This window comes from Mustela nivalis (assembly GCF_964662115.1).
Source record: "Mustela nivalis genome assembly, chromosome: 9".
Classification (NCBI taxonomy): Eukaryota; Metazoa; Chordata; class Mammalia; order Carnivora; family Mustelidae; genus Mustela; species Mustela nivalis.
In genome coordinates, this window is record NC_139028.1 from 32,742,685 (window position 1) to 32,759,868 (window position 17,184).

At 48.8% G+C, this 17,184-nt stretch overlaps 1 protein-coding gene and 1 long non-coding RNA gene across 3 annotated transcripts in view; one reads left to right on the forward strand and one right to left on the reverse strand.

Moving 5' to 3' along the window:
- LOC309840871 lies at positions 1 to 6,675 on the reverse strand. Its single transcript, XR_014298833.1, has 3 exons — positions 6,598 to 6,675; positions 3,662 to 3,778; positions 1 to 1,309 (listed from the first exon to the last, which is right to left on the reverse strand). It is a non-coding gene; the product is annotated as an uncharacterized lncRNA (long non-coding RNA).
- Positions 5,890 to 17,184, forward strand: part of ADAMTS15 (ADAM metallopeptidase with thrombospondin type 1 motif 15) — a 26,037-nt gene continuing 14,742 nt past the window's right edge. Inside the window, exon 1 of one of the 2 annotated variants that reach the window (XM_082683370.1) lies at positions 5,890 to 7,279. In XM_082683370.1, the coding sequence (XP_082539496.1) occupies positions 6,323 to 7,279 (957 nt within the window). In that variant the 5' untranslated portion in view covers positions 5,890 to 6,322. Of the gene's footprint in view, positions 7,280 to 9,217; positions 9,316 to 17,184 lie in introns of those variants that run through there. The other variant, XM_082683371.1, reaches the window with a different exon arrangement.

The following is a 17,184-nucleotide window of genomic DNA, read 5'->3' on the forward strand; positions in this document are numbered from 1 at the left end:
AATGAGATGGAGAGAGAGAGAGAGAGAGAGAGAGCAAGCACGAGAAAGGAGAGGGGCAGAGGAAGAGGGAGAGAGAATCCTACACAGGCTCCATGCTTAGCATGTAGCCTGCTGTGGGGCTCCTGAGTCAAAATCAAAAGTTGGAGGCGCAACAGACTGAGCCACCCAGATACCCCTAGATTTGTTTATTTATTTGAGGTGGAGGGGACGGGCAGAGAGAGAGAATCTCAAACAGACTGTGTGCTGAGCACATACCCCGTCTCAGGGCTTGATTCCTCGATCCTGAGATCTCTTTCAAGTAAGAGTTCTATGCTCGACCAACAGAGTCACCCAGGTGCCCCTCAAGTACTTTTATTAAGAAGAACACACTGATGGACGAAAGCACAGCCTCCTGGAGGAATGATGTGTTTTATTTTGGAGACTTGTCTGACATTCTGAAAGGTGGACAGGGTTCGTTACTACTGATGCTGGTACATGGCCTGAAGCTCGAGTTCAAGCTCACATCTTGAAGCTACTATTCTGCATGCTGATGGTGATGGGAAAAGGGTGTACTGGGAGGAGCAAAGGGGATAGAAGACTGGCAGATAAAACTGCTCTCTAAATCCCAGACAGGAGTGAAGGATTTAGTATTGATTTCTTCTCCCCTAGTCTAGATATTCCTTCTCCACCAACCTGAATGCTAGCTCTGTCCTCAAGACCCAAAAACTCCAAAGTCATTTACAAGTGTGTGTGTGTGTGTGTGTTTAAATCTATAGAATGAATTGTTAAATTGGGAAGTCTGGGATCTAAGGGTAGTGTCTGTTATTTAAAACTGTATAAGGAGGGATTCAGGGTATAAGCAGGAGGCAAACTGAAACCATGTTTTGATGAGTTTCCCCAAGCCAAGTCAGGACCCTTTGTTCTAATTTCCTAGTGTCCAAGAGAACAAATACAGGACTTAAGTACCAGAGGGCCTTCTATGAAATACTTGGCTCCAGAGAACAAATCAGAGTGGGTGGCTGAGAGGGGAAAAATAGAGTTAAACATTTCCTCTGAGCAAAGAAGAATGGACCCAGGCCCAGGGTTATAATTCATGGGGCCTCAGATGAATCTCCAGCTGCTTCAGCTGTCTCCACATCTGGGAGAAGACTGGCCAAGGAATTCAGCACTGGTGGAAGCCCGGATGATGCAGCTCAGTAGGTCAACACTCCCCAAGTCTTCCAAGAAGCTTCCTTGAACCCATGCCTTTTCTAGATGTGGTATGCTTTGCCCATCTCTGTGGCACAGTTTCCACGAAGAGCACTCAGACACATCTGGGGCTTTTAGAGATCTGTGACAAAGAATGTTGAAGACATAAAGCATCCAAAATAGTAAGTTCTTAAATTTATTTTCTGAGACAACCTAATCTGAATCCTAACATGATAAACCAATGAATTAATACTGTCTGATCTGAGGAATGGGAAGACTTCCTTCAGTCCCTCCCCTCCCCCATTAAAATATTGCCTAGAACATAGAGCTTGTTTCTTATTTCTCTGCCTACCCACTCTCTTTCTCCTTGATTTTTTCCCACCCATTTGGAGAGAGAGTCCAGGATGCTTGATTTTCCAGGTAGGCAGGTCCTCACATTGAATAATCACAATCTGAAAGAAATGAAGTCTGAGTCTCCAAAACGAATCCTTGTAGCTGCCTCCTCTGTAGATGCCTCCATGCATCATCTCTTTGGGCTGATTTTCTTACTGGAACCTTCTGCACCCACTTGACTCAGCCAGCAGTCAACACCTCTTCTGGGGACTGTCATGGAGGCTGACATAAAAGTAAAGGAAGCCCTAGTTTTGGTGAGTTTCTAATCTAGTCCTGTGTGGCCATAGCCCAGTCCAAGAAAAGGGTTTGACATTTGATTAGCAAAAGACAAGTTCGAATAGAAATGCTAGAAATGGAATAAGCATACACTGTAGGAACTGAGAAACAAGGAGCAAAACTGTGTGGTTTGAGTTAAATTAAGTGGTTTCCTGGATGAGGTGAGAGTGAAATACACAGGCTCCAAAGAGACTGAGAAGACATCCTAGATGGAAGAAATGGTTTACATGAAGTTATGCATGTTGAAACCACAGCTTCTGGTCAAAAGAAGGCAAGCTAGCTAATTTAGCTAGAGCCATATTTTTGTGTAAGGGGGTGAAGAGAAACGAGTTTATGACTTGAGCAAAGCAGCTGGCCAGGTAGCCTTAGACAAGTAACTATCTCTCTTGCCCTCATCTGCCTCAACCAGGAAATGAGTGGGTTAGGTGACTAGGGCACAGGGTGAAGGTTTCCATTAGAGGTGAGGAGAGTTAATAACTATGGGAGCAGTGTTTCAGGTACTCCAAACTCTCCTAAAATTTCATCTTACCCTCCCCATTTCAGAGACGAAGTATCTCATCCAGAGTTTCGTAGACCGTGAGTGACCAAGCAGGGACTAGGGTTGAGTCAATTTCTTTATCCACCATAAATGAATAGCTCCCATTTGCCAAGCACTGAACCAGGCCCTGGGAGACATAACAGAGAGTGGGACAAATACAGTTTCACTCTCATTCTACTTAGGTTGTGGGGGAGGATAGTTAATAAAAAAGTAAACATCCAAGTGAACAAAGCAGGTTTAAATAGAAGTACATGATATGGAGAAAATAAAATATGGAATCATGGTCGTGATTTGGGGCTTCCTAGGTCAGGTGGCCTAGGAAGGTCTCTCTGAAGAGGTGGCAAACCTGGGTGGAGACTGAAAGGGCACAAGGAGGTCTGCCTAGTTGGCAAAGCTGAGGTATTCATATTTGACAGCATGGATGAGGTCCCCAGTCTTTCTCCTGGAGAAGGAGTTGAAATTATTTTCCAAAGATCTTAAGATGGTGGAGGACAGGGAAAAGCAAGAGGGTGGCAGCATCAGAGTCCTAATATGGAAGTGGGGTGGCCAAAGTGACATTGGAAATTTCTGAGCAGGGTTGGGAAAGGTTGTTTCCATTCACTTCCATCCCTTGCCCGTTAGCAATACCAGAGGCTTCAGAAAGTGATGATGACAGTCATCTTGGAGGGCCAAGTAAGGCTTGGTAATAATATTAATATTTATAATAATAATAGTTAATAAGGATATTAACTATTAGATAACATTTAAAAGGAACTTTTTAAAAAAGATTTAATTTATTTATTTGACAGAAAGGCAGAAAGGCAGGCAGAGAGAGAGAGATGGGGAAGCAGGCTCCCCGCTGAGCAGAGAGCCTGATGAGGGGCTTGATCCCAGGACCCTGGGATCATGACCTGAGCTGAAGGCAGAGGCTTTAAGCCACTGAGCCACCCAGGTGCCACATTTAAGGAACATTTTAAAAAAGATTTATTTATTTTAGAGAGAGAGTGCATGAACGGGGGAAGGGCAGAGGGAGAAAAAGAGGGGAAGCCGACTTCCTGCTGAGCATGGAGACCATGTGGGGCTCAATCCCAGGGCCGTTAGTTCATGATCTGAGCTGAAACCAAGAGTCAGACACTCAAGCAACTGAGCCACCCAGATGCTCCAAGAAACATTTTTATGTACTAAGCATGTCTGAGCACTTTTAAAGCATTAACTTATTTAATCTTCATATTAACTATAGGAGAAATATAGTATTATTATCCTAATTGTAATAAAGATGCTGAGGTTTAGGGAGGGACAGTCACTTACCCAAGATTGCACAACTGAGATGGGTGGAGCAAGGATGCACATGTGGGCCCTCTGAGCCTAGGCTCTTGATCATCCATAGGCTTCAAACAGTCATGTAATATTTGATCTGGAAGTGATCTTAGATATCAGAGAGACAAGAAATTTATAATTCAGTCTTCTGAAAGAAGACCTCTGATTTAGGATAATCCCTCCTCTTTTGACAGATGAGAAAATTAAGAGTCAGAATATCAGATTAGTGATGGAAATGGAGGGTTGATGCTGAGTTCTGACTTCTCCTTGAATGCTCTTTGTAATCTACTCCACCGTACCCCTAGTTATGCAGATCCTGGTTAGGAACCCTGACAGAAGTGATTGCACAGAATCATAGCCTCCAAGAGGGGAGAGACAAGCATGAGATAAGATAATGCACATAAAATTCTTGTTTTGAGCTCAGCACAGAGTAAGGCCTCAGTGCATGCCCATGCCTTTGAGAAAGTCCACATGGCTGGCTTCTCTGCCCAGTGGCGAGAACAGCTGGGCCACGAATGGGAGGGGAAACAAGACACACAGGTGGAGAAGAGCTTCCTCTCCTTGAGCCTGCCATCTTGATTGCTGTGTCACAGTCCTTACCAAACCCCATCCACCACAGTGAAAGTAAAATGTCTTTAGAAACCTTGTAACCCATCATTAAAACTGCTGGGTGTACGAAAGCAATTGCTTGCCCTAAATAAGTGACTTATGATTGCCTTTGGTTTGTCTGAGTTTTCCTTTAATTATAGGCCCTCTTGAAACACTCAAACACACAGGGCCTTTGTAAATTTGTATCCCCTCTCTCTCACATACAATCCTCCCAAATGCACATACTCCCTTGCATTTATAGAGCATAAACACCCATCTCTTACTCATTCACATAATGAATTTCAGCTCCATGCATCTCAATTGAAGAGGCGCCAGGAGAATTATGGGTATCTAGGCATTTTTCCTGTTCCAAGGCACCACAGGACTCTTGGAAGAGCAGGTCCTTTACGGGGAGAAGATAATGGGCAAAAAGTGCTCTTGACTGATAGACCGGTCCGAGCATTCTCTTTCCTACAATCATAGAGTTGTTTGCTTGAGCCATTCCCTAACCAAATTTCAAATTTCTTCCACCCCACCCCACTTTAGGCTTCAAATTATTGCACCCCCCCACCCATCCTATTTCCTTGCAAACTCAACTTGATGCCTTTTGGTTTTGGAAAAACTTTGTAGGTATTAGGAGAGACTAGGAAAGCCTTCCGTCGTCTACTTGGATTTCTTCCTTGTCAGAAGAGAGAAGTGGATTTTACGGAGAGGTACAGAGTGTCTTGGGGACCAGTGCCTGAAACAGGGCTCCTCAGAACTAAATGGGAACTCATAGCTTGATGGTCTTGTCCCCACCAATCCACACTCGGCCTTCTTTTCCAGTGTCCTAGATGACACCTGGTCAAGGATTTGGTGAGAGAAACTCTTGGAGGAAGTACTGGTAGATTTCCCTGTTGCCCACCCTCACTCATTCCCTCTCCAGCAGGAGGACAACCTCTTTCTTTACATCCCCCCCCAGGCATTGGTGCTGGTCCAGTGGTCTCTTTCCTTCCCCAAGCCCTGGGTGATAGTGGTTACCCATTTGGTGGTGCAAGAACTCCCACTGGGACATGTTTCAAGGTCCTGTTGTGATGTCCCTGAATGGGGAGGGAGTGATTGTCCAAATCCCTGAAAATTTAAACTCTGCACCAGCTGTCATCCCACAATTGCCCCAGGGAAGATGGTGGGCCCACAGGGCCCTGGGTTTGAGACAGGTTCTCCATGTTCCTGGGAATTTGCCTTCTAAGGACAGGACATTTACAGGGACAGTTCTTGGTTCTGGGTCTTTTAGAGGACACTATGATGAAGAAAAGCAGGGATGTTTCAAGGAGTGGGGGGCGGAGGGGGGGATGAGGCCGGCCTGGCAGGGGGCGGTGGTCTGTTGGGAGTCTTCATTCCCAACTCCTGACCCCGACTGCCTTGAGAGAAAGGCTGGGACCCAGGGAGCAGACAGATGTCGGTCGGGACAGAAGTAACTGATGTGTGGGGGCACTGGGGCATAACGCGAGGACAAAATGCGAACCGAGACACTAAGGCTGGTTTCTCTAGCCAGCCCACGCCTCCTGCCTGGGCTCAAGGCCACTCCCTCCCCGCCAAGTGGCTCTCGGTTCTGGAGGCGGGACTGAGTTCTCCGGTGGCCCCTGGAGGCTCGGGGCTGCAGGCTTTGGGAGGCTGGGAGGGGAGAAAGGGAGGGGCGCTGACTGGGCAGTCCAAAGAGGAGGGGGCCTTTAATAGGCTCGCCCAGCGCCTGGTTTGCGGCGCCGCGAGAGGCTGCGGCTGGAAGAAGCGGCCCGGCACCTCCCTCTAGTTCTCGGCTGCAAATCTCCGTCCTTGCACTTGACAGCGATTGTACTTAAGCTCCCAGAGCGCGCTTTGCTGTGGAAAGGCACAGGTAGGAGGCGCGGGCTGCTCGGTGCACGCTCACTCCTCTGGGAGGAGTTTCTCTCCCTTTGCTCTGCTTTCCGGGAGCTACTGACTGCCCCGGAGCGTTGGTGGTTCCCCTGTGCCGGCTGCAAGGAGACTCGCCGGAGGGGGAGCGGGGCCGAGCCCTTCGGAGAGCGCGGCCGTGCGCTGCCCGGCGCCATGCTTCTGCTGGGTATCCTAACCCTGGCTCTCGCCGGGGTACCCGCAGGCGGGTCAGAGCCAGACCAGGAGGTGGTGGTCCCCATACGACTGGACCCGGACATCAACGGCCGCCACTACTACCGGAGGGGTCCCGAGGACTCAGGGGATCAGGGACTTATTTTTCAGATCACAGCATTTCAGGAGGACTTTTACCTACACCTGACTCTGGATGCTCAGTTCCTGGCGCCCGCCTTCGCCACAGAGCATCTGGGCGTCCACCTCCCGGCACTCACCGGGAGCTCTCCAGACTTGCGACGTTGCTTCTACTCTGGGGACGTGAACGCCGAGCCAGATTCCTTCGCCGCTATGAGCCTGTGCGGGGGTCTACGCGGAGCTTTTGGGTACAGAGGCGCCGAGTATGTCATTAGTCCGCTCCCCAACGCCAGCGCGCAGGCGGCACAGCGCAACAGCCAGGGCGCACACCTCCTCCAGCGCCGGGGCGCCCCCGGCGGGCCTCCCGGAGATCCCACCTCTCGATGCGGGGTGGCCTCAGGCTGGAACCCTGCCATTCTGCGGGCGCTGGACCCTTACAAGCCGCGGGAGGCCGGCTTAGGAGAGAGTCGCAGTCGGCGGAGGTCCGGGCGCGCCAAGCGCTTCGTGTCTATCCCGCGTTACGTGGAGACTCTGGTGGTGGCGGACGAGTCAATGGTCAAGTTCCACGGCGCGGACTTGGAGCATTATCTGCTTACGCTGCTGGCCACGGCGGCACGACTCTACCGCCATCCTAGCATCCTCAACCCCATCAACATCGTCGTGGTCAAGGTGCTGCTTCTTGGAGACCGCGACACAGGGCCCAAGGTCACGGGCAACGCTGCCATGACGCTGCGCAACTTCTGTGCCTGGCAGAAGAAGCTGAATAAAGTGAGTGACAAACACCCAGAGTACTGGGACACGGCCATCCTCTTCACCAGGCAGGTGAGTTGGTCTGTCACCTTTTTGGACCCCAGTAGCCTCATTTTCTTAGGGTCACCGCCCTTAGCTCCCCAAATGCCCTTTGTGCCTAACAGGTGAGCTGGGTTAAAATTTTGTTGCTCTCTTCCGACTCCCACTTTGGATATTCCAGGGAGAGGCCGCTCCTAGGTTCCGTGGAGCTTCGGCTAACTTGCATCTGGAAGCACGTGGGCGGTCGGAGGAGCGCCAGCTACTTCAGAAGGTGTTGGCCTGGAGTGGCCAATCAGCGCCTCCTAGATCAGGCGTCGAGGGGCTGGAACCCAGGAAGTTGCCGCCCCGAGCCGCAGTGTGTCTGCATGGCTGATAGGAGGCGCTCTGAGGATGGTGTTGGAGGGGTCGGAAAAGGTCCGCCCCCTTTCAACCCGGGCGTCTAAATCCTTTCAGATGTCTCTTCTGAGGCTTCTCTGCTTTGCTTGTAAAACTGGAAGGTGATGCAAGCATCCCAGTTCAGATCCTGGGTTCATTTCTTCTGGGCATGTTCAGTTATCCTCTGTTCTAGGCCTGGAAAACCTGGACTGGGATGGAGGGAATCATTTGGGATATTTTGTGGTTGAAATGGAAAGGACAGACTCAAGTACGGGGAGCATTCCGTCCTTCGTTGCTGCTTCTCCCGTACCCTCCTGTGCTGGGCCCGCCTTCTACTTGAGGGATCCCCGTCCATTCAGAGCTGGCAATCTAGTTAGAGCACCTGTTTGGAGTCAGAATTTCTAGTGGTGTTTCACTTGGAGCTGAGTTGGGGAAAATCTCTCAATTTTCCTATTTCCTTGCTGGCCCAGGGTGACCTGTTTGCCCTGATGTGTGCTGTGGAGCAGAACAGGCAAGGTGGTTCATGACAGTGACTCACTGAAACTCCCGATGACCACACTTGACGGTGGGGCTCCAGATTCCACCTCTGGCGGTGGGCAAGTGCTGTGTGCTCAGTAAAGAGCATCCGCAGACCCCAGGTGTGGGATTGGAAAGATACCGAGTAGGCGGCTAAGAAAGATGGTCAGATCACAGAAGCAGCTCTGCCTTCTGCTATGAGTTTATGAACGTTTATGGTTATAGATGTTGGAGCAATGGGGTCCCGTGAAGGTTTTGGAGGTCACGGATGGGACTGGGAGGAAGAGGGGTGTCCAAGTGACCTGCTTCCTCTGATTTTGGGGGCTTTGCTCGAATCTGTGCCATGCTCTTGTTTTGTTATTATCACAACCATGTCATTCAGGGGATGGCCCAGAATCCTTGGTTGCCCGTGGGTCTCTGACTCTCCACTCTTTCCAACGGCCACTCAGAGCTGTGCTGGCACACACAGAGCTGGAACTAACGTCTTCCACACTAACCCATTTGGCACAGCTTGTCCCCTCCTGGAATTGAACTTCCTCCTTTCCCAGCCTTCTCCTCCCACCACCTGGTTTCTCTAGGGAGGTCTTTGGCCTGAGTCTGCTTCCTTGCACTCATTCTTCCAGCTGAGGTCTGTGGAGCTGCCACTGCCCGGCCCGTACACACACTGCCTGAGTCATGGGGAAACTGCAGAGGAGGTGGCTTCCACCTCTGCACACACAACTCGGCAGTCAGATTGCCGGGGGGAAAAAAAAGCAATGGCCAAGAACAGGATATCTTAATGGGCAAAGCAGCTGTTGGCCCATCTGCTACCTGGGATGCCCCTGTGGAGGTCATTCACGGCTTCTAAAGTAACAGACCTCAGTCTCCGCCGCTTAGTGGCTAGGCTGACTTTTGGAACCAGCCATAGAAAGAGGACTCCTGCTGGGAACATGGGCCACACCATCAGAAGGATTCGCCTTTTGAAGAAGCAATCAAGCAGCGTGACAGCTTCTGTCTGTCAGTGCTGTGTGCTAGACCCAGGGGCTATGTTAACCATGCATAATGGGGACAAGATGCATGAGCACTTGGGTCAGAAGCAGTGATGGGCAAGATGTGACTTTTAGAGGCTGTCTTTTTCTTAGGCGGCTAGAGGGCGATCCAGAAAGTGGGGAAGCTGTGTTGGAAGGACCAACATGCAGGTACGTGCTTAAAGCTTTAGAATGGACATGTCTCTCTCTCTCTCGCTTCCTTGCCAGTGCAGACTTTAGGGCCACGTTCTCAGGGTCTTAGGAACTGCTCATTCCTCAGCTCCCCTGGGGAAGGTACGGTATGTGATGAAAACAGAGCGTGCAGCTGCTCTTTGTAGACTGAGGCAGATGTGGTCTTGGGGAACCTGGACGAGTCTCCTGCTGTCCTCCTTTTGTTGTACTTTATAAGGGTTAGCAGGAACCCTTTAATTCTGATATGAGCTTCCCTGATTATTATTATGTTGGTGTAATCCATGCTTTTTCAAACTAATATTGAAATATACATATATACACACACATATACATACTTATTTCTATGAAGATAAATATATACAGTTGATCCTTGAACACCATGGGTTTGAACTGCATGGGTCCACTTGTGTGTAGGCTTTTTTCGATGCAGCACGGTACTCTAAGTGTATTTTCTCTTTTGATTGTTTTCATAACATCTTATTTTCTCCAGCTTACTTTATTGTAAGAACACAGTACATAGTACATCCAGCATATGAAAACACGTGTTAATCGACTGTTATCGGTAAGACTTCCAGTCAACAGTAGGGTATTCGTTGTTTAAGTTTTGGGGAGTCAAAAGTTGTATGTGGATTTTCGACTGCATGGGGGGCCAGTGCCCCTAACCCTTATATTGTTCAAGTGTCAACTGTATATAGTTTGTTTGGCTAAGAAGTTTTTAGAAATGTGCTTATTTTGTTAATTGCCTTTTGCCTAGAATGGATGTCGAGCTGTCAGACGTCTTTAGTCACCTATTCCTTGGTCCCCCCACAAAACTCTGGAAAATGGCTAATGACTCTGACTGATAGTACTGTAGCCATGGTTTTCACAGGGAGGAGGCAGGAATGGGTCAGTCTTGGTCAGACTGTATTTCTTCCTATGAAGAAGAGGTGAGCCCAGTTCCTGGAGAGTTCCAGGTGCCGGGTACTTGAAGGGGGGACAGTAGGGGATCAGGACTGGCCAGCACCGGGGCTCCCCCTTCCATCCACCATCATTGGACTTGCTGTGTGTGTGAAAACAAGGCTCGGCCAGGCTATGGGGAGATGCTGCTTTCCTCTTGGCAGGGAGACGGAGGGACGTGGGGTGTTGAAATCAAAACACTAGGAAGACATGACCCAGGAAGGAGCCTATGCTGTGTGCAAAGGAGAAAAAAAAAATGATCATACAACAAGTATTTTGACAATTTGAGGAGTTTACTTAAAGATTCAGAGTAAGTTCATGTTCCTGGAGAAGGAGCACACATCTGATTTTGCAAAGCAATCAGTCTCCAGACTCATAACAGCAGGGTGAGGTCAGCACGGGATTGGAACCAGGATTGGCAGAGAACTAGAGCCAGTCTTTCAGGGTGGACATTCATTTTTTTTTTTTTTAATTTTAATTTTAATTTTAATTTATTTGACAGAGAGAGAGATCACAAGCAGGCAGAGAGGCAGGCAGAGAAATAGGAAGAAACAGGCTCCCTGCTGAGCAGAGAGCCCGATGCAGGACTCCATCCCAGGACCCCGAGATCGTGACCTGAGCTGAAGGCAGAGGATTAACCCACTGAGCCACCTAGGCACCCCTGGACATTCATTTCTATGAGAAGAAACGTTTCTATGGCTTCTTGTTGTGGTGGGCAGCAGGAATAGGGTATTTGGTGCTGGGATGTAGTAGATCTGCATGTCCCTCTGTCTTTTCTCTCTTTACGTCTGATGCCTCTGCTCTTGGGTTAACTTTGTGGTAGACTAGGCTTCATGAATTTGTTCTACATTTAAAAAAAATAACTCATTGAGCATCTGTTATTTCCAGGTACTGTCCTGGGCTGTGGAGGTACGGATATTAAGATGTGGCCTCTGGCTGTCAGGAATTTACTGAATATCAGGGAGCCTGACAAGGAAATAGCTTGGTATACTAGGGCATGTTAAGTGCCATGAGGGAGACATGGGCCCTCTGTCCAAAGTCCAGTGGTGGGGGGGCATTCTCCTTGCGGCTGGAGTCAGGGAAGCCCTCCGAGTTGGGGTGGGGGCGTGGGGCGAGGGACAGGTGGCAGGAAGGCACTGCAGGAGGTCCTCTCTTCCATCCCACCATCTGTTTTGCTATTTGTAACATTTTCTCCTTTGAACCGACTTTGTCTTGTGGGATTTACAGTTTGTGGTTTTTTTGCCCATTTATTCCTTCCTTTGTGTTATTTATTCTGTTGTGCTTAGTACCACTGTGGGCCGTTCCACGGCCCCCTCCTGCCCTCCCCATTTCTTCGGTGCGCTCTTTCTCCTCTTTTGAGATTCTCCAGGGCTGTTCTTTGTCATCTCTCTCTTCTCTTTTGTTTCCTTCATCCAATGTCCTCACCTCTCTGTCTTTCGGTCTCAAGCTTGGCGCCTTCTTTCTTGTTCTGGCCTTGAGTTGTATTACATTTTGAGGGACCGGTAGGCGGGGACGTACGTGTATTCTATACTGCGCAGAGTGGAACGGCAGCCTGGAACCTCATTTGACACAGAAGTCAGTTCTTCCTGTAATAAACGGCTTGCCACTTGGCAGTGAAGTTTAGTGTTCAATGAAAATGTTAATAAAATGATAATGTGTATTTTATACATATTTCCTAATACAATAAAGAGAATCATAATTGTGTCAGGATCTTTTCTGAAGTCAGGCCTTGGAAGATATTAGCAGAGAGCAGCATCTTTAGTTTCGGTATTTAAGAGTTTGTAAATCTTTATCACTGAATGGAAACTCAACACTACTAGGCAGGAGGAGAAAGAGAGAGGAAGGAGTGGAATACTGTTGCTCCCTGACTTGGAAGGTCTTCTCCCTCCTTCTTTGACTTGCACCAAATAAGAAAGCCGATATTAATAGTGGAAGATGGGGGAGGAAGTTTGGAGGAAGGAATGTGCACCTGAATCTCTCTGTATCTCTTCTTTAGTTTTTATTTACATTCCAATTAGTTCACATACAGTGTGATATTAGTTTCAGGTGAACAGTTTTTTTTTTTTTTAAGATTTATTTGTTTGTCAGAGAGAGAGAGAGAAAGAGAGAGAGAGAACAAGCAGGGGGGAGCAGCAGGCAGGGGGAGAAGCAGGCCCCCCCCTGAGCAGGGAGCCCAATGTAGGACTCGATCCCGGGACCCTGAAATCATGATCTGTGCTGAAGGCAGACGCTTAACTGACTGAGCCACCCAGGCTTTCCTCAAGTGTACAGTTTAGTGATTCAACACTTCCATACAACGCCTGGTACTCATCACCATAAGTAGCGCACTCCATAAATCCCCTCCCCTCCGGTCACCACTGGTTTGTTCACTGCAGTAAGAGTCAAGAGTTTCTTGATTGACCTTTCTCTCTTTTCCCTCATGATCATTTTGTTTTGTTTCCCAAATTCCACATATGAGTGAAATCACATGGTATTTGTCTCTCTCTGATGGACCTACCTCACTTAGCATATCATTCTCTAGCTCCATCCGTGTTGTTGCAACTAGCAAGGTACCATTCTTCGGATGCACTGTGTGCACACCACAGCTTCTTCATACATTCTTCAGTCATTGGACGTCTGGACTCCTTCCATAATTTGGCTCTTGTAGATAATGCTGCTATAAACATTTGGGAGGAAGTGCACCAGAATGATATTCTTTCTTTTTCTTAAACACGAGGTTGAGTGAGGAAGGCAAGTGAGGTGTTTTCCCCTTCTTTGGTCTTGCTCTTGTCCTACCTTTGAACTTCTTGGTAGATGTTTGTATCACTTTTGGTGCATACCTTTGGCCCCCCACACCTTGCCTCAATGCCTGTCCTTGGTTGTGTGGCACCGTGGAAAGAACACAGACTTGGAGTCAGGCACAGCTGAGTTTCAGTTCTGGCACTTGACTTTTCACAATGGACGTTGAATGAATCAGCCACTTGAACTTCACTTTCCTCATCCATAGAAGGACAATGACGATGACAATGGTACTGAGCTTAAAGGCAGTATCAAGGACAAGTTAGCAAATGTTCCAGAACAGCCACCCAGTTAATGGCATCTACTGTCATTGTTACTTTCGTGGTCACTCAGCACGTGTTTGTTGTTTTGAATAATTACCTATAGGTCCCTTGCCAGAACTTACATTTGGGACAGTCCTGTTTTGAACTATTTTGTTGCATTGCACTTGTAAGTATACTTAATATTTGTCTGTTTTTGTGTGGAAACCATAGCTCCAGCATTTGCCATTCCCCCTGACTTGTAAGCTCCTTTAAGCAAGACCTTTTTATATCTTTGTGGCCACTCCAGTGGGCCCCTGCATACTGCCGCTGTCCAGTATGTATTCATGGGAGGAAGGCACCGATGTCAGCGAAAGACTGTGTGTGGCTATGCGTGCTTAGGTGGTTCTTAGGTGCTTACTGGGCATCATTATTCCAGACTTTGCAACTGTCAGGCTGCAGGGTTGGGAGAGGGAGTCTCAGGTTCTTCTGGCATTTCTTCTTGGCTCTTTGCCAACAGTTTTTGCCCTGGAGAGAAGAGAGGCCCCAGCGAGGAGCCAGCAGACATGGTGCAGAGCAGGGGGTCAGTGTGTCAGTGCAGGTGTGAGGCAAGGACTTAAGATCTTCCTCAGCCAGGAAGGGGACACAGACATTGTGCTAAGAGCACTCTTGGCACTTAATCTTGCCATTTCCCTCTTCATCAGCCTCTCCCAGGCCTCTACCCACTTTGTGGCTAACATGCACTTTGGGGGCTGAGGGTATGGGGTGGACAGCCTTGCTATCTTGAGATTCCCTGGTCTCTTCATTTGTGGGGTGCATCTGTACCAGAAACGTACTAATGCAAGGGAAGCATTCAGCTCTGAGGCTGCGCTTTTGGATTTCAACCTTCACTCTGCCTCTCCTTTCCTGTCTAACCTGGGGCTCACTGACCCTGTGCTAGTAACTTACCTTCTCTGAGCCTTATCTGTAAAATGGGCCTAATAATGACATGTCCCCCATAAAGCCATTGTGAAGATGTAATGAGCTAATAAGAAAAGCTCTTAGAACAGTGTCTGGTTCACAGGAGCAACCCAGTAAGTGCTCGCCACCAACATCGTGTTAGGTGTGCACCCTCACTTGAACTGATGATTTCCGAGAGAAAGCTTGGTCTTCCTGCAAGCGTCAGATTTCTCTGCTTCCTCATTGAGGTAATTCTTGTCTTAGTTATCTTCAGTCTCTCGCTGTAATGCCATTTTGTACACCTTGAGGAATTTATATTCCAGCGAAACCGAACCTGGATGGACCTGACCAGGGTGCATTCCCTTCTTCACCAGGCATCCTTAGCCACATTGCCCGGACACCTAGAATTGGTAGAATTTTTTTCTTCTAGCAAAACAAGGCCCTCCCATGTTTGGGGATCACAAACAGCCATGGATTTGGGGTTGGACAAGGTAATACAGTGATGCATGGAAGAGATTGAGATGGAAACAAATTAAAGGCACAATATTAATACCAGTGTGGGTGGTTTTCAGCAGTAATTACGATATCCTGACTAGCATGCTGTGGTTCAGACCCAAGACCAATACCGGCCTTGGTGTCAAAAGGCATGGGGTTCAGTTCCCGTGTTAAAAGCTTGGGTGAGAAATCTTAGTCCACCGAGCCTTAGTGTCCCCATCTGCAGAATGAGAGGGTGGCTCTGAAGTGGTGTGAGTGTGAGTCTTGGATGTTATGGTGTGGCCATGAAGATGAACCCTGCTCTTCCATGAAGAGGAAGTTGGTTACATGACAACATATATTTTCTGCTGCATTAAAAAAAAAAGTTAGCATGCCTGATTTTTGTAGGTCCTCCACCCTGTATGGCTGGAAAATATGAGCATCTCAGTGCACGGCAGGGCAAAGGAGAGGAGCTGAGAAGGAGGGCCATAGGGAGTTGTGGTGGGGGGGTGGAGGGAGTGCGCCTGGGAAATGTGGATTGAGCCACTGCAAGGTGCTTGCTTGTTTGCCTTGTCTCCAACTGTGGTTCCAATCCTAAATTATTCTGTGAAGAAGGACAGTTAGAAAACAATAATCTGGGAGGACTAGGATCTTGGCCAAGGTGATTCTTGGGTTATCTGGAAAAGCAGCTGCAGCTTCAAGGAGAAATGGCAACTGACCAGAAATAGTGAGGTAGATAGGGGTTGGGTGGGAAGTGCCTACACCCTCCAGGCAAAAGGGACTAGAACAGTTTCTATTGCTGGAGACAAGTGCCTGAGCTGAAGAGGTTAAAGCAGTTTGAGTGCATCTGAGTTCATTCCAGAAGGGTGGAGATCTTCAGTGCCACAAATGAGGCACTGCTGAGCCTTGGGTACCCGCCTGTGGGCGTTCAAAGAACTAAGGTCCAGTGATTCTTCACTGGAGTCTCTGACTGGGGGAAGAGGGACAGGCAGAGCCTGTGACCCCAAACAGCTGCATCTTCCCACAGTGAAGACACTGGTTCCTGCGGGCTGGCTGCTCTCAACTACACCCTGACCCTCAGGAAATGCGCCGGCTCCTTCCTTGTTCCTCTTGTTTGATCCTGGGAAACCGGGATTTCTTGATGGAAAGAACAGGTTGCTCCTGGCCAGAAAGGGCCTGCAGCTGCATGTCTTCACTCCAGAGAGAACCCACCCTCCCAGGGAGGAAAGAGGCTCTTGACTTTAAGGACCTGCCAGCGGCAGAGGCAGGCTGCTGGACAGTGGAGGTCCAGTGGCTTCTGAGAGCCCTGTCTGAGCTGTCAGTCTGGCGTCCTCATTTCTGCTGAGCAGCACAGGGGCTAGGACTCCGAATGTCCACATGGGTGACCTTCCCTTTTCTGGGAGTTAGTTTTGTGGGTTAGCAGACAAGATCAGGGTTCTTTCCATTCTGAAGTATATCATTCTTTGTGTTCCTTTTATAACCTTGAGAGGACCAGAGGGGGATGAGCACCCTGGGATTGGGGCAGGAACAGAGGCTTAATTAAGGCACTGGTCCAGTCTGGGTTTTAGCTGAGAACTGGCCCTTCTTCTTGAGGAGGAAACCCTGAGGAAAGAAGTGACCTGCCCAAAGTCACATATCTGCTTTGTGGTGGGGCCAGGACCAGAATCTAGCCTTCTTGGTTCTTCCTCCTGTGGCCTTTCTCTTACACAAAGCCAGCAGTCAGTGTGCATGGTGGCCCTGGGGCAGTGTCCTGTTTGTCCTACAGATTCTCCCTATGGGCTCTGACCACCAGACAAGAGTTTTCAGAGACTCCTGTCCAACCTCTTCTAGGTTTCAGAACTCTAGGGGAAGGAGAACTTTCTGGAAGGGTGAGCCTTTGGAGAAGGAAGACTATTTGGAAGAGGGGGAATTTGAGGTTCTCCCCGAGGGTTCCCCGAAGTGGCAGGCTTGCCATGTGTGAGCACAGAAGAGCAGATCAGTTTTGACCCATGTACTCTGGAGTCTGATCGCCCTCTCCAATCTTTGGCCAGAGAAACTGTTAACTCATCATTAGGAGGTGTGACCATCACCCGACTGTGGGAAGCCAAGTTTGACTGCTCAGCTGGTAAACTTCTGAGCACTCTGGGTTAAATTTTGCTGATTTTCTGTACTATGACCACTTTCCTCCTATGCCCCCAGCCCACGAACTCTGCTGCCTACCTTTCCCCCCATGTCAGCATGTGCCTGCACATGCATGTGCGCAAAGCCGTAAAGAGAATGAAGATTGAGAACAGTTCTGGGGGGTGTTTCTGCGGATACCTTGGCTCCCATGGAGAACACACGCAGCTCTTTCTCTGCAGAGTTAACTTAGGGGTTGCTGAGCAATCAGTTTTGACGTGGTGGAAAGAGTGCTGATGGTATCCAATCATACAGACCCCAGTGCACATTTCTGCTCTGCGACTTGGACCTCTCTGAGCTTTGGCTTCCTTGACTGTGGAAGGTG